The sequence below is a fragment of the Cordyceps militaris genome (assembly GCF_000225605.1).
Source record: "Cordyceps militaris CM01 unplaced genomic scaffold CCM_S00005, whole genome shotgun sequence".
Lineage (NCBI taxonomy): Eukaryota > Fungi > Ascomycota > Sordariomycetes > Hypocreales > Cordycipitaceae > Cordyceps > Cordyceps militaris.
Genome location: NW_006271973.1, coordinates 122,805 through 144,858, shown reverse-complemented (window position 1 = coordinate 144,858; position 22,054 = coordinate 122,805). Strand labels below are relative to the sequence as shown.

Genomic DNA, 22,054 nt, shown 5'->3' with positions numbered 1-22,054 from the left:
CTTGCGAACGGCGTTGCCGTTTCCCTTGCGATCCGCCAATGCAACAGCCAAAGGAGGGGGGGTGTGGCACGACCCCTCGGGTGCGCGAGTCGATAATCGGCCAATTCCTGCTGGCAATGGCGTGGTAAAGAGAGGGGAAGAAGGGATCAATGGCGAATGCAGAAGCAAAAAGGTTAAAAAAAAAGGGCAAAAGAAACCTGCGCGGGGTACTCCAGTCTGCACTTTTCGTGCCTGCAGACTTCTCTCACAGGCGCGGGCCGCAGCCAAGCAGGTACACGAACCGATGACTGGATACAGGGCTGTCATACACTCAACTGACTGTGCCTTGCGTAGTCTATTGTGTGTGTCATGCAGCTCACCTTCTCACAGACCTAGCCGTTGCCAATCTACCTGATGGAGTCGTCGTCAACTCGGCCATCGCTACTACAGTCAGCATACAGCTCACAGTCATGATGGGACACGATGCAGTGCGCGGTGGCAAAAGTATGACCACCAGGCTGAGCAGAATACCAGTTCGATTTTCATGAAGTGTTCCTTTTTGAGCCTCGTGTGGTGATCAGTGGCCACACCACCCAACGACTTACAAGACCAAGACCTCCCCGCCCAGCCTGCAACATTGCTTCACCGGCCAATCCAGATCGGAGCCAAGCGTCCACAAGCCTGCTGCTATGAGCTTGCGTATACTGGTACGGCTGGGATCTGCAGCCTCTGCCACAACGCCGGCCGACGCAGGAATGCCATGTCTCTTGCCAAGGGGGTGGGAATGCAAAGGGTCGTTCCTCCTCAGCTCACACGCCTCACCCCACACCCTCCCGTGCCGCAGTATGCGCCCCACGGACAGTGTCTTATGCAGGGTTCCTCTTACCAGTAACTAGGTTCTTGTTTTTCTCGATCTGGTAGTATATGTGTGTCCCGGGAGGGAGCTTGTTTTGCTATATCATACCCTCTGCTCCATGCCACACCATTCCCTTACATCCGCTTTACACGAGCAACTTCCCTACACTATGAGAGTTCACTCCAACTCTGGACTCATAGGATCTATCTAAATCGACAGCAACCAGATATTGCTCAGCACTATTCTGCTCCGAGTTAGCAACACACAGACACAATGCGGATCATGGACCGTCACAGCAAATTGGCCGAGATCAAGCTCGTGTCAAAATACTACCCAGTGGCCAACTACTCCTACCCCTCGCCAGCCAGCCCGACAAACCCGACCAACAACAACCTCGATAGATGTTCTGTCGGCTCCGATGGCTCCGCACCCGGCCTCATCGACGACCGTACCGACTCTGAAGTATCGCAGGAGGACGACTACCAGTTACACTCGCACTCCACCGAGCTATGGGATAGCTTCTGGAAAGCTGGGGGCGAATGGCGCCTGGAAGACACGCAACTCAAACCCCGTCATCTGCGCGAAGAAGAACACCCAGCTCCGGCCCCCTCCCGACAACACACGAGGCAGACATCTCAAAAGTCCGTCGAGGCTAATGGCGTATCATGGCCTCTACGCAGCAGTTCGACCAACACCCGCAAGACTTCTGCAACATACTCTGCATTCCCCAGTCTCAAACCCGTCCCGCATCCATCAAGTCTTGTGCCCGCGCCCTTGTCCCCGAGAAGCCCCGTCACAAACACCGTTCCCAGTCCTTGCACCCCGCCACCACGACCTCGACGCCCCGAGGCTCTTCTCACTCCTTGTCTGAGGCAGCCGGGTCGGTCCCTGGCTGTCCTGACTGCGACTGCCCCCGCAATGCAACACAACACAGACGTACGGCCCAAGACTTCCTCGGGAACAACACATCGTCCCAAGAAGTCTACGGACGGACACACCCGAAGCCGCAGCAACGTCTTTGGCATTCACAGAGTCGCATCACGCTCGTCTGAAGATCTGACCAAAGCCCCCGCCACCCATGACATTCATCACGGACCGCGCCACTACAAGTCCACCACCTATCTCGGCGCCGCCCGTCAACAGCAGCGCCAGCAGCAACTACAACAGCAACTGAAGGAACAACAGCAACTACAGACCCAGCAGCAAGCAACAGAACCCCATTCGGTTTTCGAGCATGACTCGGATTGCGAAGAGTCTGGGGGAATTTCCTTCTTTCGGTTCCACAAGCGCTCCAGCAGTGATAAGAGCTACAAGGCCTCGGCGACAGCCCAGAATGCCGCGGTCCTTCGCAAGGGTCGCAACCGCGCAGACACAATTCCAGCCCCATTCCCGACAAAGTCGCCCTCAGCGGAGCGAGAGCGCAGAGTGGACGTGTTTGGACGTATGCTGGGACGCCGCAGCCGATGAAGAGGCCATGGCTGAAAAGGGTCTCGAGACTTTCCTATGATACGCTACCGAATAACCGACCAACGGGAACAACAGCAACATTGACCAACAACCAGAATTTGCGTCACTCTCTATTTTTAACGACATTCATTTTTAACGATTTGGGACTTGGGCATTATTAGGCGCCGATTTTCTTTACTTGATTTGTGCTGCGCTTTGCAGACAAAAAGACTGCTGTATCCTTTTGATGACAAAAAAACGACTTACACGCGACCTCGCGCACAACGTCTCGCTCTCGACCTGAGCTTTTCTTTACTGTTGATGAATACATCTCACGCTCATTTATACCACGATTTTAACTTGAAGGCTGTTTTAAAAATAATCATTCTGCGTCCACAATGTTGCAAATCTCATCAGTGAAGCTTCAGTGCGAATTGCGCGAATGAGGTCTTGGCTAACTAGACACCCTGTCGTGTTTTCGCGCAAGAGTGAGCGACCAAGAACAAATAAACACAAAAACAGCCAGTGGGGAAGAAATCCAAACAACACAGCAGGCAGTAACTACCAAGATTTTCGGGTAAATAGTCGGGTATGCCAAGAATGGCGGGCCGCATTCCAGTTCGTGGTGGTCTCTACAACGCTAGTTGGGAGTGTGTGATGTAGGGGGTGTATGGGGAGAAAACAAACAAATGATTCTGCCCTCGGCGGGCAGAGAATATCTCTTGACAATAACATTCTGGCAAAAACGAACGATGCAGATTCTTGACGTACCCCGCCTCGGTTTTTTTTCCATGCCCGCCATCCCGGCTTCCTGGGACGTGGAAACTAGTTATGAAGCCTCCCTTGCCAAAAGCTCCATCGATGAAAAAATCGCCTCCTTTTGCTCTGTAGACGTATCCTGTCCCAACTTACTTGTGCTGCGGTAGTGGCTGCAGTTTGCACGGCTCCCGTGACATGAACAGCTTCTCCAGCAAGACATGCAGTCAGCCTCACCCGCCCATCCTGTACTGAGTAGAGAGAGTGAAGAGATGACACACCAAGCCCCCCGCGTCATGTCAACATTTCCCTCCGCCTCTGTGCGGTCCCTCTGCGCCACCAAACTCAGCTTCCGCGGGTCGGGCAGGCTGAAGGACGTTGTGACTGTGGCAGCTTTTTTTCCCCGTGACAGCTGCTATGTCTCAGCTGGTTTGGTTTTTTTTCTCATCTGAACCCACTTTCTACCAGGCTGTGCTTGCTTGTCTACGACTTATACACATTCCAGTTCTTGTTGTGTGTGGCATGCCTGTTGTGTTCTCCGTCGTACGTCCGCCGCTCCAGAGGCGCTGGCAGAAAAATGGCCGAGGGTACACCGTACAAGTCACGAAAGGGATATCAGGGAGGTTTCTTTCTTGAAAGACAAAAAAGGCAAAAATCGCAAAATACTCAGTTGAGCCTCGACTTACCCTCAAAGAGGTGGTCGGGGCGGAATGCAAATCCTCATCTCTGCCCATGAAAACTCCGTCTATCCAGAAAAATATGCGAGAATGCATCCTCCACGTATAACGCCCACAAATACTCCCCAAAGAAAAATATACAAAATCCCCAAAACAGCAAAACTCCACGTGAACCAAATCGGCCCTCAACAATACCCAAACATGTGCTAGCGTCTTGCTGTTTTTTTCCATCATTCCCGCCTTCTCGTTCAAACATGTACAACGTGATCGTATCATAACAAAACATTCCAAGTATCATCATCGTCCCTGCCTCAACATCATCATAATCTATGAACATACAAACCACACGAGGTGATCGGGTTGTATATATACGTTTTGTCATCATCGCGGAACAGTGAGTGGTCCGCCATCGTGGCGGACATGTCGTGTCGTAGGAACATTATATGTACTCGTTTCAATCGTTTGATACTCTCAAATCTCGAGTCTCTCACACCATGGCTTCCACAGTGCGCACCCTGGGCTTCTCCGTGTAGCGCTGCATGCGCCGGACACTCACGCGATGCTCGTCGCGACCGGGCACCACGCCATAGAACCACACCGTCTCCCCGCGCAGATCACGGCCGACGCCGAGGCGGCCCTCGAGGTCCTGGCGCGACCGGACGGAGCGGAACGCGCTGTCCTGGGTGAGCTCGCGGGCCGAGCACAGGCTCATGAGGGCCGCAATCGACGTCACCGGGCGGGGCAGCTCAAACTGGGCACGGCGGGGCACGGCCAGCGCCAGGCAGCCCACGTAGAGGAGGAGGAATGCGACGAGCACGCCAAATACGGGCATGCTGGGATACATGCGGACCTGGCCGTCGTTGCGCGCGAACGCCATGAAGACGCCGCCAGCCAGCACGGGAATAGCGACAAAGGCCGGCGCCATGATGGATAGCAGCGCGACACGCCAGTGCCCGTTGCGGGCCGCCCGCCACGTCGCCTGCAGCGGGAGGCAGGCGGCGTAGTCGGCCAGCAGGGACCGGGAGGCCGGTGCGCCGTCGAGCCGGCCCATGTCGGCCCACGGCTGGAGCCGCCGAAAGGCCATGTCAATGGGCTGGAAGAGCATCCAGAAAAGCATGCCAATGGCCGAAGGGAGAAAGGAGTATAAAAAGTTGGCGGCAGAAAAGGCGCCGTTGCCTGGGCGCGCCGCCAAGAGAGGATGGAAACCGTCATCGAGGCGGGTTTGGGGCAGAAATGACGCAATGAGTAGCGCAATCACGAGAAGCGTGCACAGAACCGTATATAGGATGAGTGGTAACGACTGGATGCAGAAAGGGAGGTAGCGTTCGTAGGCGCGACGCCAGTTTCCTGGCGCAGCGGTCGAGTCTGAGTCCATGGATACCTTGGGGCCGCTGTTCCGACGCATGCCTGCGATTTGCTTGACATCGTTGCCTCTTGCACCCACAGCACCAATGGAGTACCAAATACCCCCCGTAATCATGTCGCTGGATCTCCAGTATCCCAATCTGTCAAACCATCGATCCCGAAGGTCCGTCTGGAAGTCGTCTCGCGCACCGGACAAGCTCTGCGGATCAAAGCTGGAAATCGCATTGCTGCGGTTCAGAAGTGGCAAGAGATCTGCAATGGACCGAACGTCCCATGCGAATCCTGTCCACTTGCCAAACCAGAATACCATGACGAGTATCGTTGACGAAACTAGTAGGCCGTAAAATGCCACGAGAATCCAGACGACAACAGGAACTGGGGCCCAAACCCAGCCATCGCTCTGGTAAATGCAAGTAAAGGATGCGCTAAGCAGCGGTACTGTAAACAGGGCGAGCCATGTTGCAATGTCGAACAACATGACTTGCCAAGGGCCAACAACTTGGGGGTACAGTAGCGACTTGGGGTAAAGATCCGCGAACAGCGCCAGGTATCGCTGCTGGGGATCCTCGTCGGCGAGGGCCACAAAGGGCAGAACCCGCAGGGACGTATTGACAATGCTCTGCGCGTAGATGAGAATGATAGCTCCGAGAAGCTGGGGTAGGATGCGGAAAACAAAAAACTGCGCCGTGTATATGCTTCCTGGGTACGGCGTTAACCCGTGGTGACGAGAAGAGTATTGTACACAAAATATCATCGCTGCCATCATGCATAAGCATAAGGTCATTAAAATCATCATTGAAAACGGCCGCAAAATTGACGGCTTGTAGGTGAGGGGTGGATAGGTGCGCCCATGCGGATCGAGACTTTGTCGCATGTCCTCGGTGACGGCAACCCAGTGTGTACTCAAAGGGTCCTTGACTCCCCACGCGTCTCCGATGGGAATAGAGGCAACAGGGGAGTCGTGTGCCTCGAGAACTGGAGGAGGTGCTGTTGGGAAAGCCTCTGGGGGTGGGGTGATTTGTCGCAGGGGAGCATCAACCTGCGTGTAAGCTGGTTCTTGGGCAACGACTGGCAGGTGACGGGATGGGGCTTCGGCAACGGTGTTGGTGCGGCGTAGATGGTTGAAGTAGGCCGAAGCAGTTTGTGGTGAGGAGTGAGGTTGCGCCTGGAAGTCACTGCTGCGATCCCGGGTCAATGCCGACAAGGCGTACTGGATATACGGCGTGTCGTCTACTCCAGGCGTCACTTTTCCAGCGGCGAGAGCAAGCTCGTCCTTGAGCCCAGCCATGGGCGGCGGCCCTCCAATTCCGGCAAACATGGGCAGCTGTACTTCGTCGAATCGTACTTGCGGTAGACTCCTCGCCGGCTGAGTCGTCGCGCGACGCGAGAGGAGGCGTGTGAAAATCTGGCTGCGGTCAGGGCCGTATAGCTCGGGAGAAGACGTTAGAGTTGAGGGCGGCGGAATGGGGCGACGAGTGAGCGTCGGCTGCGGCGACAAGGAGTGCGGTGAAGGTATTGCTGCGGGAGATGTGTGAGATGTGTCCATGCGATCGCGCATAGTCGAGTCGGAATCACGGCCAAAGTCGCTCAAGTTGTCGTCGGGCACCTGTGACGACCACGGACCTAAGATGCAACGACTGTCAGCACGCAGCTGGCAACCTCCTCAAACGGACGATAAAAGGTTATCACGAGGCCAGAAGAGGGAATTTTTCCTGTCTGGAATGAGAAGAGGGCTCACGTACGAGGAGCTGCGACATTGTCAGCAGAGTTAATGAAGATATTCATGGCGAAAGATGGGCATTCCACACTGCAGGCGCGCCTCCACTTGGACAGACGAACCAATTACTGGCAAATAAATGAGATGCAGGAAGAGCATGCATGGCCACATCGTGCATGCAGCTGCGGCCCGACAGGTCTATCAAGATTTTTTTTTTCTTAGACACGCGAGGTTGGGAAAGCTGTACACGGGCGGCCTTGTTCCTTGCTTCCATGGCCTGATGAGAAGGCTGGAAAGTCAAACGCCAGCCACCGCGCGGCCCCACCCCGGGCCGGGGATCTGGGGCGGATCTGACAAACGGAGGAGGAGTGGATAGGGACTTGTCGCAGATGAGAATAGAAGCATTGGGACTCACGTAGGAATTGGTTCAGAGGCATCAAGGCTGCGAGGGACAGGAACTATAATGATGGAGGCAAAACGGGCACATGTTTCTCTGGTGGTGTTTGGGCATGTTCTACTGTGCCAGCTGCGAGGCGGTCAGGCTTTTTCGTCCGTTTGCCAGCTGGCAAGGCAGTTGAACACGCCAGTCTCGATTGGGCAAAAATTGGTGGCAGGTGGTAACCGAGGCTGAGCAGTGTGGCTCCCTTTCACATCACCCCTGTGGCTGGTGGCTGGGGCTCGTGTCAGAAGCGACAGGGCTACCCGGTTACTGGCTGAAAAATTCGACTCGGAAAGAAACAAGCAGAAGGAAGAAGAGTATTAATGTAGAGGCTGGTCCGTATAAGTTTTTTTTTTTCCTTTCTTTCTCTGCCAAGTTTGAACCCCTGGTCTCTTCGCATTGGCCTTTGTTGGTGCTCAAACCTAGTCGAACAATGTGCCCGTCGTGGATTGGTTTACCGAGCGGCTGGTCGAGGAACTCAGCCCGAAAAAAATTCGACTAATAACTAACTAGGTATGTACAAATTAATAGAACCTTCTTCGCCTGAAACGCGGGTTTATCGTCTACGGGCGCACAACGCGGAGCAGGGATGCACTGGTGTCTGATCGCGGGTAAGTCTGCGCCTCGCGTAGCATCCATTAGCACAAAACAACCGGGATATTAATCTGCCGTGCAACGGGAGACAGACCGTCGCCGCTCTCTAGATCTGTACCAGCAGATCCTCCTCCATAAACTCCTTGCTCGTGACTCGCCATTTGTTCGATGCAATCAGCTGCATCTTTCTCTTCTTGTCGCCCAAGCAGCGCCTCTCGTTGCGACAACCTCCCCAGAAACAGTCGCAAAACGCTGGCAACACGTGCCGGACCTTTTCCAAGAGGATATAATCCCGGACGGTCTCGCGAACGGTCTCGCTCTCCCCGCTGCCTGCATCGCCTTTGTCATCGCGCCCCGTCGACGCTTGGGGCCAAGTTACCCGCATCTCGTTCCACGCCAGTCCCTTTGTCCGGCCCGTGATGGCGACCAGGACATCGCACACCTGTCCCAGCCGCACGCCGCCCGCCACCTTGACCACCTCGATCTCGGCGCCAACCTCGCGCCGATAGCGAAGCTCGTAGACGGGCGGGCGGTAGATTTGCATGCCTCTCCAGCTCGCGCCGACACGGGCGTACGCGTCGTGCACCGCCCGCCCCGGACCAGACGTCGCCATCGGCAGATCAACCAGCGAACGCATACTGGAGTAACGGTGGCCGGTGAGCCACAGCCCAATCTCGAGCTGCATTGAGCCGTCGCTGAGAATAGTCCCAAAATGATCAAGGAGAAGCGCATTGATCTCCCTGCTACCACCTGGCGGACGGTTGCACGGCGCGGGGACACCGCTCAGAAGTGGCTGAAGGAGTTTTTGAGCAACGGCCCTCCATTGTTGACAGACGCGCTGGGATTTGGAGAGTAAGACGGCATCAGGTAGGTGGCAAAGTATGGAGACTGTAAGCTCTTCAATAGCAAAAACCCGGGACCCGGCCGGAGAAGGGACGTAGTGTACAGTCGATGCAACTCCAGACCCCCGATTTTCGCCTCTGCGGCGACCGCCCTTGTTGGCTTTAGCCATCTCAAGCGTCAATTTAGATCTTTTTTCGAACGAAACAAAGTATAGGGAGTGCGTACCTAACGAATTCCCGTCACCAAACTTGTCCTTAAGTAGAACTGCTGCTGGGATGACTCACACCGGCGTAGACTCAGCCTGGATGCCTGCCGGCTTGCATTCCGTCACCGGCTACGGCGTATAATAAACGAGAAATATACTCTGACGTTATAAAAAATGCTTGTATAAATCTCTTGCTGGTTGCAATGACACCAGCATTTGTCGCTGTCAATGAACACCACCACGTATGGCTGTACACAACGATTTGTCACAATTTACCCCCGTCCAGAAAGTCACTAACTTATATACACTATTTCACAACAATCCAATTCCATATCCCCCGGACCTTACTTCCCCTCGTAGATGGGGTTGTTCCCAGGCAGCTTCTTCAAGCGGTCGTTCAGGCCAACATCCTCCGCGGGCGGGTCTCTCTCCGGCTTCTGGAACGACGTCTTGCCGGCGCCATTGGGCCCGACATACAGGCTGCAGCTAGGGGCATCAGTGCCCTGCTTGCCAGTGCATGTCTCCATGGCGTGCTCCAGCTTGTCCTGGTCCTCCCAGCCCTGCAAGTAGTCGCCGTGGAGGCCGTAGCCGGTGGTGTCGCCGTTGGCGTAGACCCAGCGGCGGAAGTCTTTGCTTTGGACCTGGCGCGTGTTATAGAAAAACTCATTGAAGACGGAAACAATGGCGACCGGGTGCGTCTCGGGACAGACGCCGGTGTTGTAGTCGCCAAGAGCAGGGAACGCGACCTGTGCATGTCTTAGCGGCTGAGTCTTCTCGTCTGCCTTTGGTGTTGGTGAGATTGCGTGGCACTTACATGGCTCTTGTGGTCGGGAGAGTCTAGGTTCTTCCCGTCCCAGCAGGAGGGGAAGAAGACCTGCGAGCGCATCTCGTTGCAGGGCTTCTGGGGAAGCTCAACGTAGTCCTTGCCAGGGTCGAGACACACGTGGCTGATGGCGCGCTGGCTTTTGTCGTTCTTGTCATAGGTTCTTTTTACACCAAGTTAGCTTCATGTTACTACCAACGGGAGCTGCGAGGCTGACCTTCTGCTGGTATCGCCCGAGAGCATTCGCAGGCCCTTGGGCGGCGCAATGGCGCCACGAGCGCCTCTGCAGTTTTTGCGGCCGGGCTGATAATCGCAAGAACGATCAATGTAATATGCAGCCTGCAAAGTCACGGTTAGCACATTGTCGCATCAAACTCTGGCCGGCGGGACTGACAATGCCAAGCATCTTGATCAGCTCCAAGCTGCTGTCGTTGTACTGGTGGTACAGCTGGGGCTGCCAGTAGTTGCTCTTGTCGAGCGCCTTGTCACAGGTGGTGTTGCGCGCGTTCCGGGCATCCTCGTTGCTCATGGACATGTAGTAGCCGGTACCGCCCACAATGGTGTGGACGTGGCTGCTCAGTTGACCGGGGCTGATGATGGGATCGGTCCGCTGCACCGTCAACTGCTTGCAGTGCACGATGAAGAGGCCGCCCTGGGCCGCAGCCAAGGCCGCGGCAGAAGAAAGAGCAACAAGAGATTTGGCAAGCATTTTGCGGAAGCTAAAGGTTGGATAGCACCGAGTCGTGTTGACAGTGGAAAAAGTTGGTGTAGTTGTCGTGATTCACGGGGTCCTCCGTTTGCAGTCAGTCAGTGTTTGGTCCAAACGGCCGTACGATGACCGAGTATACAGATACACCCAAGTATATATAGTTTCTTATCAACATGAATTGCGACCAGGCTCTGGAGTCATTCATCAGAAATGGGGCCGTCGCGACAGCCCAAGCAGTGTGAATGGCTGAAACCTCCGGATACTTCTGTCCGCCGAATTGCAGCCGTATGGGTTGCCATGTTGGTTCGCGCTCTTCCACATATCTGACAGCCTCGTGCGGATACAAGGGGTGAATATTGCCCAGCCGTCTACGCAGGGATGATTGCTTCGAGCGGAGGAAACAACTCCAAGACGGTTGCGCGCCGGAGCGCCCGTGGGCGTCTTCCCACACGGCAGGCAGCAGGATCGGTCTAGTTTGCGCCTCATGCGTGACCGTTTCGGACATTTTTTAACGGGTCAATGGATTGGAATTCTTGATCATGTCACTTTTCAGAAGCAAGGGTGGGTGGTATTCACATTCACTGTCGCGCCGCTCATACGTCGATCCACATTCCGCGGTACGGAAAAGGATGTGGCGCTGGTAGTGAGATTATTGTCGGATTATTGACGAGTACAAGTTGGCTTATTATTGGGTTTCCATGGTGGCTTGCGCTGATCCGGTCGTCGCCTGCCGAAAATAGAAGATGACAGACAAGGCTCCGGCCCACCACTTGACGAATGCGGCGTCCCTGACATACTAGGCTCGCAGCCACAAAGTTTAATTCTCCCTTGATGCTTGGCCTCAACGTGACATTCACGGCCCTACACCACTCCAAATCAACAGTTCAAAGACCTTGATAAACGAAAATCTCAGACGGGCGTTTTGTGGCACCAGGTAGCCTCGGCCGGTTTCCCACTTCTGTTCATCACCATGTGTTGGTTAATGTGCTACGACACGGCTTACTGTATTGATGCTTCCACAATAATCAATATCTGACAATATTTATCATAATATCACTCAATGAAATTCAAGCAGTCGACGCTCTGTTGACCTAGTTGATATACACAACAGCCAGCAACATTTCCGCGGCGGAAGCAGTGAGAAATGTGGAAGCTGAGTCTCAGGCGTTGCAACGAAACTGGGACATTGGTCTAAACTAGCTCTACCGTGTTGAACAGTTCCACTACTACTGAAGAAACGTTGCTAGTTCTCTTTGTTCATGGTGGTGGCCAAGAAACTCCGGAACTAGGAAACAATGTCCAAAGCCGGCGACGCGGAGCCCAACATCGCCACGTGCCCCGTCGTTCGGACATACTAAATGACAGGTCAAGGGGCCGTTCCAGCACGGTTCACTAACCTCGCTAGTATATCTGGCACACTAGTTGTTGGTCTAGTCTCCGGAGAGGCACTTCCACCAGTCCATAGTCAAATACTAAGAAGGCTGTAACTTGGATTGGTCGTGGGCGGCTTCGGCAGGCTGTCCATCCGAGCCTCGTCGTAGGCTACGCATATCCTCTTCCAATCAATGACATCAACGAATTCTCTTGGCACTTTCCTAGCAACTGTGACTTGATAGCTTTTTTGCAGTCTTGTTGGCAGGATAACCTGACAGAATGATGATGTAGAACATCACCTCAAAATTGAGATAACCTCACTCAATAGGCTCAGAAATTAGTGGAACCAAAAGGAAAGTAATTGTCAAAGAACGTGCCATGTCATTGATTGGTCGCTTGAATAATAAATGCCAAAATACGCCTACTCAAGTTGTCTAGCAGTTGCCTCCGGCTGGACCAAGCTCCAAGCCTCAAAAGCAGACTCAGCTTACATGTTTCGATAATAGAACCCATTCTACACCGGAACAGTCTGTACACTAAATATGTCGTTTCTCCACCCATCCTTTCTGTACTCGTGAATGTTCTGCTGAGCATCCTCAGCCTCCTCCTCCCATAGCTTTACCAGGCTACCTGGTGCGTAGCGGCCTCTAAAGACATCCTGCCCGGGTTTCACGCCCACTCGCACGGAAACGTTGGGGTCATCCTCCAGGGTGAACCGCGCCGCAATGGCCTTGAAAAACGTCCACATGCTGTCTGGGCTGCAGACGCGCGCAGCGCGAAGCCGTTCCCGCGCAAACACGAGCTCTCTGTTGAGAGACTTGACGCCGTCGGCAATGGCCGACTTCATGGTTGATTCGAGCGCCTTGCGGATAATGGGACGCAAAATGAGCTTAAAAAGCCATGCCAGGCAGGTAAATTTGGACTTGCGCAGCTTGTAGTCGAGGTGGTGAATCTTGACCTTGGCGTCGCGGAGCACCACCAGCTCCTCGAGGCGGTCCCGGCCGATTTCGAGCTCCACGTCCACGTCGATGCCGCGCTCGTCAAGGTGGAATCCTGCAAGACCCTCGTCCATGAAGCGCAGGATGCCAGAGTGTACGCGCATCCAGTAGCCCAAGTCGTCCGCCGCGACGGAGACGCCGGCAAGTTTGATGGAGAGCAGGTTCGTCATGGACGATGTGGTGCCAAATCGAAGCTTGGTGACATCTAAATCGTTTCGCGTCATGAAATGGATATTATAAGGCAGGAATGAGCTGTTGTTGACCGTTTTTCCGGGCTGCAGAATGAGGTTCTCCAAAAGTAGGTCGACTTTGGGGGTTGCCACCTCCAGGCGCGGAATGGGTAGATGCTGCACCGCCTGCACTAGTAGCGGCAAGAATGTGTTTCCAAAGTCTGTCAGCAATTCCGAGTTGCTGTTTTGGTTTGTCGGGAAAAGAATCTCAGCAAGGCGGAATGACGAGGAGATCAGTTTCTGAACGGCTGGGTCGTGGATCGCTGTGTGCACCGCCGACTGCGTGGTACTGATTAGATGGGAAATATCATCACCTAGGGAGGAGTCCTTGGTCAATTCTTTCGTCTTTTCCTTGAATTCATGTTTCTTGTCTCCAAAGTTTTCCAAGAATTCTGGATCCGACAGCATCTTTTGTACCATTGTGATGAGCTCCTGCGCGAGCTGCTCGGCATTTGCCTTGTTCTCGTGATTCTTGTCGAGAAAATCGCGAAACGAGACAGCGACGTCGTCCCAGAGGCTCTTGTCACCAAACGAAGATATGAAGCTCCAGAAGTTGGTGGCCGCCGCCTTCGCCTGCCGGTTCAGCTCAATATTCGCTTCCACCTCCTCAGCCGCTTCGCCGGCGGCTGAAAGATAAATGGCGGCGCAGCGCTGCAAAAGTTCTGCGAGATGCGACACGGCTTCTGAGTAATCCTTCTTCTGGCGAAGTCCACCGACTGCTGCTTTGAGGCGGTTGATTATTATTTTTTGCGTCTCCTCACCCATGTGGTCTTGCAAGCTGGTGTACACCTCCTCCGAGACCTGTGCAGCTTCCCCCTTGATCTCATTTTTGACCTGGTCGGCTTTCTTCTCCAAATCCTCCTTTGAGAATTTCTCTTCAGCCCTTTTATCGGTGGCTTTTAATGCGGCCAAATCGCTCGATCCATCTGCAGCGCCAGACTCGAGCTGTTTGCCAGCCTCTTGGGACGCTTCGCCAATGGCAAAAGCGCCGTCTCGCAGTATTTGGGTAGAAATGGTACCAATATCTGCCACGAGCACTCGAAAGTCGTTGTTCATCAGCGCAAGAGAGAAAACGGTGCGCAGCGACTCTGCTGCTGCCGAAACCTTGGCGCGCGCTTTCCCCTTGTTAAAAATGCTGCCTGCACCGTTTGCGTCAAGGTGAACTCTGGCGCTCGTGAGATACCAGATGAAATCTTGGATTTGATCTTTTGAGTTTTTCTGGTCTAAAAGATCGATGAAGAGCTGCAGCCATTCCTTGGTGGTGCGGACGAGCGCGCGCCCGGAACTGGACAGACCAGCGGTTTCTGACGGATTAAGGGCCTGCGAGGAAAGAAGAGTTCTCAATTGAACTTTTGTCTGTTCTGTCGATGGCATGTATCCTTTGGAGATGGCTCGTAGCATTTGGTAGCTGTGCAGCTTCTCGTGCAGCCGCGCCTGGCGGCTGGTATCGTCATTGTACTGAGGCAGCAGGGGCTCACGTTCTCGGTCGTCGCCATCGCTTCCAAAACAGGAAAACATGGTGATATTGTCTTTGCTGCTTATTATGCTTCAAAGCAACTGATGCTGGAGTGCATGCGTTTTTGAGGCGAGGGCGATGTTCGTCTTTAAAGGTTATGCGAGGGACGTGATGGTGAGGGCAGAGTGACGTCGATGATTACGGAGTGCTGCACTGCAGGGGTTGCGGCTCTGTCCTTGAATGTGCTGCGGCCTCGGACTGGAAACGGGCTCGAGAATGAGAAGCTGTTACATCCAAATCTCGAGCCTGCGAATTCAAAAAGTTGTCTCTCTTCTTTTTAGATTTTTTGCCTCGAGACAAGTAATTATTTCTAGGGCACAGGACAGCACCTTGATTGCCATGATGTGGTTCGTTGGCTGACCAGTGGATTTTTCCTTATCCATACAATGTCTTATTGAAGCAATGCACCGCTGTAAACGTTTTAGGGACAGAGAACTGGTCCTCCCTCCCGGATAGGCTTAGTGCAACACCTGGAATCACCTCTTTTGCACCAACGGGATGCACGTCATACGGAACTGGCTGGAACTGGAAATTGAATGGAAAAATGGCTGAATTACGAATATCCAGTCATCAGATAAAGTGGAACACGGAGATAAACGAGGCTCTCTGATTGGCTGACTCCCCGCCTTGTCGATTACCTGCAGCTTAAGAATCATTATGTAATGACGCTAGTGAACGCTAGTCCTCATCGGGTCTCACGATGGCCATGCAACCATGTTATTAATACTCAGCATTGCCCACGATGTCAAAGCATTGGAAATGCTTGGGCAATTCAGACGTGCTAAACTTTTCCAAACAATTCCATCCCTATAGAAATCTCCTATATATGCCGCGGTTCACTACCATCTCTGCAATTTTGATTGCTTTTCTGTCCACACTCATCATCATCTTCAACCCAACAGCTTCCGCTTGCTTGCAGCAGCTCACCACTTCCCTATTCTCGGCAGAGTCTTCAAACACCACGACGCCAACCACCTCAACCCCAGAAACACCCATGATCAAGACTGCCGGCAACATGTCCAAGTCTGTCCTGCGCCAAGCCAAGATCACGCCGCACCGCTCCGGCACGCGCGGCCACTCTGACCACGGCTGGCTCAACACGTACCACAGCTTCTCCTTTGCCGACTGGTACAACCCCAAGTTTTCGCACTTTGGCTCGCTGCGCGTGCTCAACGAGGACCGGGTCAAGGCCAACTCGGGCTTCCCGACGCACCCGCACCGCGACTTTGAAATCTTTAGCTACATCCTGTCGGGCGAGCTCACGCACCGCGACTCCATGCTCGCCAAGGGCCGCGAGGGCGGCCCGTCGGACAAGTTCTACCGCATGCGCCGCGGCGACGTCCAGTTCACTACGGGCGGCTCCGGCATCGCCCACAGCGAGTTCAACGAGCACAAGTCGGACACGGTCCACTTCCTGCAGATCTGGGCCATGCCCTGGAAAAAGGGCCTGAAGCCGCGCTACCACACCCGCACCTTTGACGACGAGGCAAAGAAGAAGGGCTTCGTCACCATCCTCAGTCCGCTGCAGGGCGGGCCAGAGGCCACGGCGCAGCAAGAAGAGGACGCAAAGCCCGCCATTGCCGAGTCCATCCCCATCCATGCCGACTTCGCCATGGGCGCCGGCATCATTGCGCCGGAAAAGACGTTTGAGTGGGTGGTTGGCGCCAAGGCGACCGAGGCCAACAAGAGAAAGGTCTACGTGCACTTGCCCATGACGCAAAATGGCAAGGCCAAGATTCGCATCGATGGCCGTGAGGATGCTGAGCTGGTCGAAGGCGATGGTGCCTTTGTTGAAGGCGTCAACGCTGGCGACAAGCTCTCTATCGAGAGCATTGGCTCTGTAGCAGCTGAAGTCATCGTTCTGGACACGGCATAAATATTGACGTGTATTTTCTAGGATTCTTTTTTTTTGTTATGATAATTAGACTGTATATAAAATGACAGAACTTCAACGAAATAGAATGTTTATAATTTGAGAAATTCTCTGGCAACCGTGTGAAATTAAAAGAAATAGATAGAAAAACGTTAAAAATAAAATATGCTTCACAAATCAAATAAGAGTGCTAATTCGTTCCATAATTTATTCAATGTGCAAGGATGCTACAGATGGCTAAATGCAGAAGGTTCAAAACCGTCAGAACGACTAGAAACTGGCGAGACCGGCTTGCGACGCCCGCTCCATTCTACAACAGACGTAAATCTTAGCTAGTCGGCCACTGGGCATCCATTCCCTCTCTCAGTATTCTCTCCAGAGATTTTTTTGTACCCCTGGTCACGTTTCCTTCTCGATACCTCCTCTACATTTCGGAGAACAACCGCGGCCAAGTTCTGGAACATGCCCAAGTCCTTTAGCGACTGTGCCGAGTGGTCTCTTCCCGTTCCCGAGTCCGGCAGCGTGCTTGCGCTGTCCAAGCAAATCAACTCGCGCGTCAGCTCGTCCGTCCTGTAGGAGGACCTTGCCAGGGCCATTGACGCCGGCGCTCCCGCGAAGTCTGGCGACGAGAAGAAGGCAATATACGGCTGCGGCACCAACGGCGGCCAGATGGGTGTCACGCCGGACCTGAGCAACCCGCTGTACAACACGCCCGAGTATAAGAAGAGTGGTGCCAAGCCGGAGGTCATTGTCGTCAAGATTGTCAAGGCACCCAAGAGTTCCTGATGGTAGCAGATTAGCCTCGGAGATTTAGTTGGCTCTAGAATCCAGGTCAATTGAGCACCAGCCGCCGGCCGCGCATGACACAAGGTAAAGAGCGGGTGATCCCGACGGTAATTCCTTTATATACTTGAATGGCTAGCTTATTTGAACTTCAAATAAGAAAATTTAATATGTCGCTTTTTTTGTATATGTATGTGATTTCTATACTTTATACCAAAGTGCCTAAGTTGTGGTTGATTACCTTCAATAGGAGGAACCGTTTGTTATCACTTCTCACATTCACTTCTCTTCGCTTGCCAAGAAAGACCAAACATATCCCTTCTCGGGCCCAATCTCGCATTGCCTGCCAACGATGCATTGCGCTCAACGCATCCATCTGCCGATCTCGGGTAGCACGGCCAACTCGGCTGGTGAAGGGCAGCGCTCAGCCCAGAGTTCTCCCCTGTAAAGAATGCATTTTGAGGCTTCTTCCCGAACTACCCGGTCGGCGCTTACGGTCAGCCGTTGCCGGATAATTAAGCTCCGCCTTGCTGCGCCGCCGCCTCGCTGATCGGGCTCAAGTTTTGTAGATGATCGGCAAGGCTCTACTCTCGTCAGCACCAGCGTTCCACCAATTAGCTTGTCATCACAGACGTGCATATATATAACAAAGGTGCCTCGCCCCGAAAGGCACGTCTCACCAAGACAAGCCAGCCGCAAACATGAAGTTCTCGACCAGCATACTGTTTCCTCTCGCCGCGGGTGCCTTTGCTTCAGCTAGTGGCAGTACATCCACCATTACCATCACCAGCAACAAGCTGACGCGGTCGTTTCTGCTCTGGGTGTCGTCCACGTACAGCTCCAAAACCCCGGGCTCTGTGCTTCTCTCGTTCCACGGCGGCAACAAGACGGCCAAAGATCAGCTCGAGCTGGACGGCTTCACGACGGCCGACACCAACGCCGTCTCCATTGTGGTATACCCTCAAGGCGTCAAAGTGAGTTTTTTTACCAAAAGAAAACTATCCCTGCTCCGGTCAGCTAATGAGAACCAAGAACTCGTGGCAGGGCGTACCCGGCGACACCATCAACGACGTGCTCTTCACCAACGACATCCTCGACTATCTCGAGAGCAAGTACAACGTCGACACGGCGCGCATCTACGCCTCTGGCAAGTCCGACGGCGGCGGCTTCTGCAACATCCTGGCCTGCGACGCGCGCGCCTCGCGGCGCATCGCCGCCTTTGCGCCCGTCTCCGGCGCGTTCTACGTCGCCGCGTCGCCGTGCCACCCCGACACCGTGCCGCTGCTGGCGCGCTGCCGGGGCCGCGCCGACGTCCCGCTCATCGAGTTCCACGGCGGCAACGACTCCACGATCCACTACGCGGCGGCGTGCGCAAGGGCGCGTGCCTGCCGGCCATTCCGCACTTTGTCCAGCAGTGGGCGCTGCGCAACGAGCTCGGGCTGCAGAACCAGACGAGCGCCGTGGCGCCGAATACCGTGGCGTATAAGTACGGAAGCGGCGACAAGGCCGGCTTGGTCACGCACGTTTTCGAGTCGGATATCGGGCATGACTGGCCGAGCACGGCGCCGAACGCAGACAACTCGAAAAAAGGACCACCATGTGGCGAGCTACAATGCCACGCCCATCATTTTGGACTATTTTTCCAAATATCGCTTACCGCAGTAATTTCTGGCAGAATACACTTTTGTTTGATGTGCTGCGCCGCATTTTACATCACGAAAATCCCCGACCGATGCCCATGGCCGCAGTGGTCTTTTGACCGAGACACCACCAGCGAGAAATAGGGACGTTGGAAGGAATCACTGGTGAAGCCATCCAATCGACATTTGGAGTAAAATTATACTAAAATCTGCAAGAGGATACAATGAACGAATAACGGTTGTTCGGGTGTAAACACCATGCTAGATCCACTGGTGTCGCAAGCTCGGCAATGCATGGCGACGAGTGTCACGCTTAGAAATCAATTCATAATCACCAAGACAAGGGGAAACGCAAGATCTGCGGGGTGAAGCACCCGCACCTTTCGGCCGCCACGCTTATCAAGATCTTAGCAAGATCTTAGCAAAGCCTAGTCCGCGGGGGTCAAGCCCAGAACTGTGTAAAGGCACTGATCTGATTGGTCATTCAAAATAGAATAAAATCACCAAGTTGGAGTTATAATTTCATCTTGAATCACTTCTTCTGTGAGTCCATCTCTATTCCGTTGGCCTTCTACCAGTCTGCCCATAATGGCGTCAACCGCACCTCCTCCCACGCCGGAGCTGCTCGACCTGACCATGGACAACATCACGCCCAACACGATCCGCATCAACGCGCAGTGCCCCGACGCGCGCCTCCGCTACCTCATGGAGCGCCTCGTGACGCACCTGCACGACCTGGCGCGCGAGACGCGCCTCAGCACCGCCGAGTGGACCGCCGCGATCCAGTTCCTGACCCGCACCGGGCAGACGTGCAGCGCCGTGCGGCAAGAGTTCATCCTGCTGTCCGACGTGCTCGGGCTGTCGCTCCTCGTCGACGCCGTCAACCACCCCAAGCCGGCCTCGTGCACAGAGGGCTCCGTGCTGGGTCCGTTCCACACGCACGACGCGCCCGTTGTCGCCGCCGGCGCGCGTCTCTCGGCGGACCCGGCGGGCGAGCCGCTGCTGGTGCTGTGCGCCGTGCGCGATCGCGCGGGACGCCCCATCGCCGACGTCAAGGTGGATATCTGGGAGACGGACGCTTCGGGGCACTATGACGTCCAGCACGAGGGCCGCGACGGGCCGAGCGAGCGGGGCGTCATGCGCAGTGGTGAGGACGGCGGGTTCTGGTTCAGGGCCATTGTTCCGGTGAGCTATCCGATCCCGACCGACGGGCCGGTTGGGCAGCTGCTGCAGATGTTGGGGCGCCACCCGTGGCGGCCGGCGCATATGCACTTTATGCTAGAGAAGCCGGGATGGGACCACCTTGTCACGTAAGTGTTCGCTTTGGGCTTTGTAATTGCAGGGTTGGGAGACTAATTGCAGGTAGCGCCGTATATGTGCGTGGAGATCCGTACGAAAAGACGGATGCTGTATTCGGGGTCAAGCAGAGCCTCATCGTGGACCTGGAGCCTATTGATGACGCCACGGCCGCGCAGTATGGCGTCTCGCTGGACACGAAGGTGCTGAGGCAAGAATTCGTGCTGGCCAGTGAAAAAGAGACCGCGGAGCTCCGCGACAAGAATGCCGTCGAAGCGTTGAAGAGCCTCGGGCTGAACATGAAGCTTGTCGACCATCTCCCTGTGCCGGATCTAGATTAGAGCCCTGCAATACACTGGCAATACTTAGTGAGATCGTGGGCCTGTCTTCACCAACTTGGCAATATTCGCATAATATCCCGCAACGCCACCGTACTTTGCCAATACGCTTGCAATATTGACGTCTTGTGTATCTATTGTTCGTCGTCGTCCCAAGAGGCCCGTGTTCCTCGTGCTGGGTATCCGCAGCATCTCCGTCTCGACGGTCCAACCGCAGTCCTCGGCAATCTGCGCCACCCAGTCCACCAGCGAAGCGTACGTCGACTTGGGTTTCGTCTTGTCGCGCGGCGGCGGTGCGCGGAACCGGGCCCCTGTCAGGTCGTGACTGCAGCAGGGAATGGAGATCCATGGGCAGTCGGAGAGGGCACCCAGGATGGGCGTCCAGGGCGTGAGCTCATCCGCGTGGTTGGAGATGATGAATGTGCCTTTTTCAAACAACCCGTCGTGGATGAAGCCGTCCTCAATCGGTGTCTCATTCTCAGGCTTGGGCACCACACTCGGCATCAGGCACCTTTCCACCAGCGACGACCCCGTTGGCGACGCGGCACACGGCGTCGTGCTGTACTGAAGCCAGGACTTGCGTTTCCGCGCGTCAAAGCCCCAGCCTGGGTAGCCCTCTTGGTTCAAAATGTACACCAGCAAGCCGTTTCCGCAGCCAATGTCCACAAACCCCGGAAACCGGACCCTGTCCGCGCCGTACATGTCCGACCACAGCTCCATCAGGAACGCGGCGATGCCGAGGTCCTCGAAGACGTGCTTCTTCGGGTCCGTCGTCTCCGCCCAGGCATCCATCACGACCCGCGCATACTTGTTCTTGAGCGCCGAGTAGCGGTCCTGGAACCGCGGCTGCGGGATCACGGCATCGTGGTGCACGCGTTTGGTGTAGCCGCGCAGCGAGCTTTCGCCGTGCTTGTGCAGCCGCTCGAGGAGGTGGTAGCCCACGCGGCGCAGCTTCTCGTCTGCGACGAAAATACCAGCGGGAAAGGGATGGAAGTGGACGGAGACAGAGCCTCGTTGAGTGTCGGCGTCCCATTCGTGCAGGTGGGCAATGGCGCGGACGCTGGGGTGGTAAAAGGGCATATCCTCGACCGTTTGGGCGTGCGGGACGTAGAGAACCAACGTTGACGTCTTTCCAGGACTGGGAGTCGGGACGTCTTGAGAGGTGCTGGTTCGGTGAAATTCGCACGTCTGGTTCATAGGGTCGTCGCGCCGCTGGTTTCGCGGAATTAATTTGCGCACCATGGTCCTCGTCCTCGTCATCCCAGCCACGACCCTACGCTCCGGCCAGGCCACATCAAAACTGCCCACCATGTCCAGCGACCCGTGATGCTCTGTATCCTCTCCATATCCCGGCTCATCGTCAAAGAGGATATCGCCGCGAAACAACCAGGTCGTGTTCAGGTTTGGATTGCGAATAAAGGTGACCATGCGCTGCGTGAAAATTTCAGGACCAAAGTCGCAGGCCTGGCGATACAGGGGCTCCCAGTGCGGGGGATCTCCCCCAGAACTGCAAAGCTCATGAATAATTGGGCTTGTTCCTGGAGTAAACTCCTCGGGGGCAAAGGCCATGGTGGTTTGTCAGGGCCGCCTGGGATGG

The 22,054-nt window shown here is 54.8% G+C and overlaps 8 protein-coding genes across 8 annotated transcripts; 3 read left to right on the top strand and 5 right to left on the bottom strand.

Annotated features, from left to right (window-relative positions):
• Positions 1–1,108: 1,108 nt before the first annotated feature.
• On the top strand, positions 1,109–2,302 carry CCM_06446 (uncharacterized protein; the record flags this gene model as incomplete). Its single annotated transcript, XM_006671587.1, has 1 exon — positions 1,109–2,302. The coding sequence occupies one exon, from the start codon at positions 1,109–1,111 to the stop codon at positions 2,300–2,302; it is 1,194 nt and encodes a 397-aa protein (XP_006671650.1).
• A 1,899-nt stretch (positions 2,303–4,201) lies between these two features.
• Positions 4,202–6,864, bottom strand: CCM_06445 (uncharacterized protein; the record flags this gene model as incomplete). The annotated part of the gene is made up of 2 exons (XM_006671586.1): positions 4,202–6,702; positions 6,822–6,864. The coding sequence occupies 2 exons, from the start codon at positions 6,862–6,864 to the stop codon at positions 4,202–4,204; spliced, it is 2,544 nt and encodes an 847-aa protein (XP_006671649.1).
• A 1,071-nt stretch (positions 6,865–7,935) lies between these two features.
• CCM_06444 (uncharacterized protein) lies at positions 7,936–8,841 on the bottom strand (the record flags this gene model as incomplete). Its single annotated transcript, XM_006671585.1, has 1 exon — positions 7,936–8,841. One exon carries the CDS (start codon positions 8,839–8,841, stop codon positions 7,936–7,938), a length of 906 nt encoding a protein of 301 aa, XP_006671648.1.
• A 380-nt stretch (positions 8,842–9,221) lies between these two features.
• CCM_06443 (WSC domain protein, putative) lies at positions 9,222–10,409 on the bottom strand (the record flags this gene model as incomplete). Its single annotated transcript, XM_006671584.1, has 4 exons — positions 9,222–9,623; positions 9,692–9,863; positions 9,918–10,039; positions 10,095–10,409. The coding sequence occupies 4 exons, from the start codon at positions 10,407–10,409 to the stop codon at positions 9,222–9,224; spliced, it is 1,011 nt and encodes a 336-aa protein (XP_006671647.1).
• A 1,888-nt stretch (positions 10,410–12,297) lies between these two features.
• Positions 12,298–14,529, bottom strand: CCM_06442 (Bactericidal permeability-increasing protein, alpha/beta domain; the record flags this gene model as incomplete). The annotated part of the gene is made up of 1 exon (XM_006671583.1): positions 12,298–14,529. One exon carries the CDS (start codon positions 14,527–14,529, stop codon positions 12,298–12,300), a length of 2,232 nt encoding a protein of 743 aa, XP_006671646.1.
• A 3,355-nt stretch (positions 14,530–17,884) lies between these two features.
• Positions 17,885–18,967, top strand: CCM_06441 (ferulic acid esterase (FaeA), putative; the record flags this gene model as incomplete). Its single annotated transcript, XM_006671582.1, has 4 exons — positions 17,885–18,157; positions 18,228–18,548; positions 18,596–18,844; positions 18,932–18,967. 4 exons carry the CDS (start codon positions 17,885–17,887, stop codon positions 18,965–18,967), a joined length of 879 nt encoding a protein of 292 aa, XP_006671645.1.
• A 444-nt stretch (positions 18,968–19,411) lies between these two features.
• Positions 19,412–20,460, top strand: CCM_06440 (catechol dioxygenase, putative; the record flags this gene model as incomplete). Its single annotated transcript, XM_006671581.1, has 2 exons — positions 19,412–20,133; positions 20,190–20,460. The coding sequence occupies 2 exons, from the start codon at positions 19,412–19,414 to the stop codon at positions 20,458–20,460; spliced, it is 993 nt and encodes a 330-aa protein (XP_006671644.1).
• A 24-nt stretch (positions 20,461–20,484) lies between these two features.
• CCM_06439 (tRNA(Ser) Um(44) 2'-O-methyltransferase) lies at positions 20,485–22,026 on the bottom strand (the record flags this gene model as incomplete). The annotated part of the gene is made up of 1 exon (XM_006671580.1): positions 20,485–22,026. One exon carries the CDS (start codon positions 22,024–22,026, stop codon positions 20,485–20,487), a length of 1,542 nt encoding a protein of 513 aa, XP_006671643.1.
• Between the last annotated feature and the right edge of the window lie 28 nt (positions 22,027–22,054).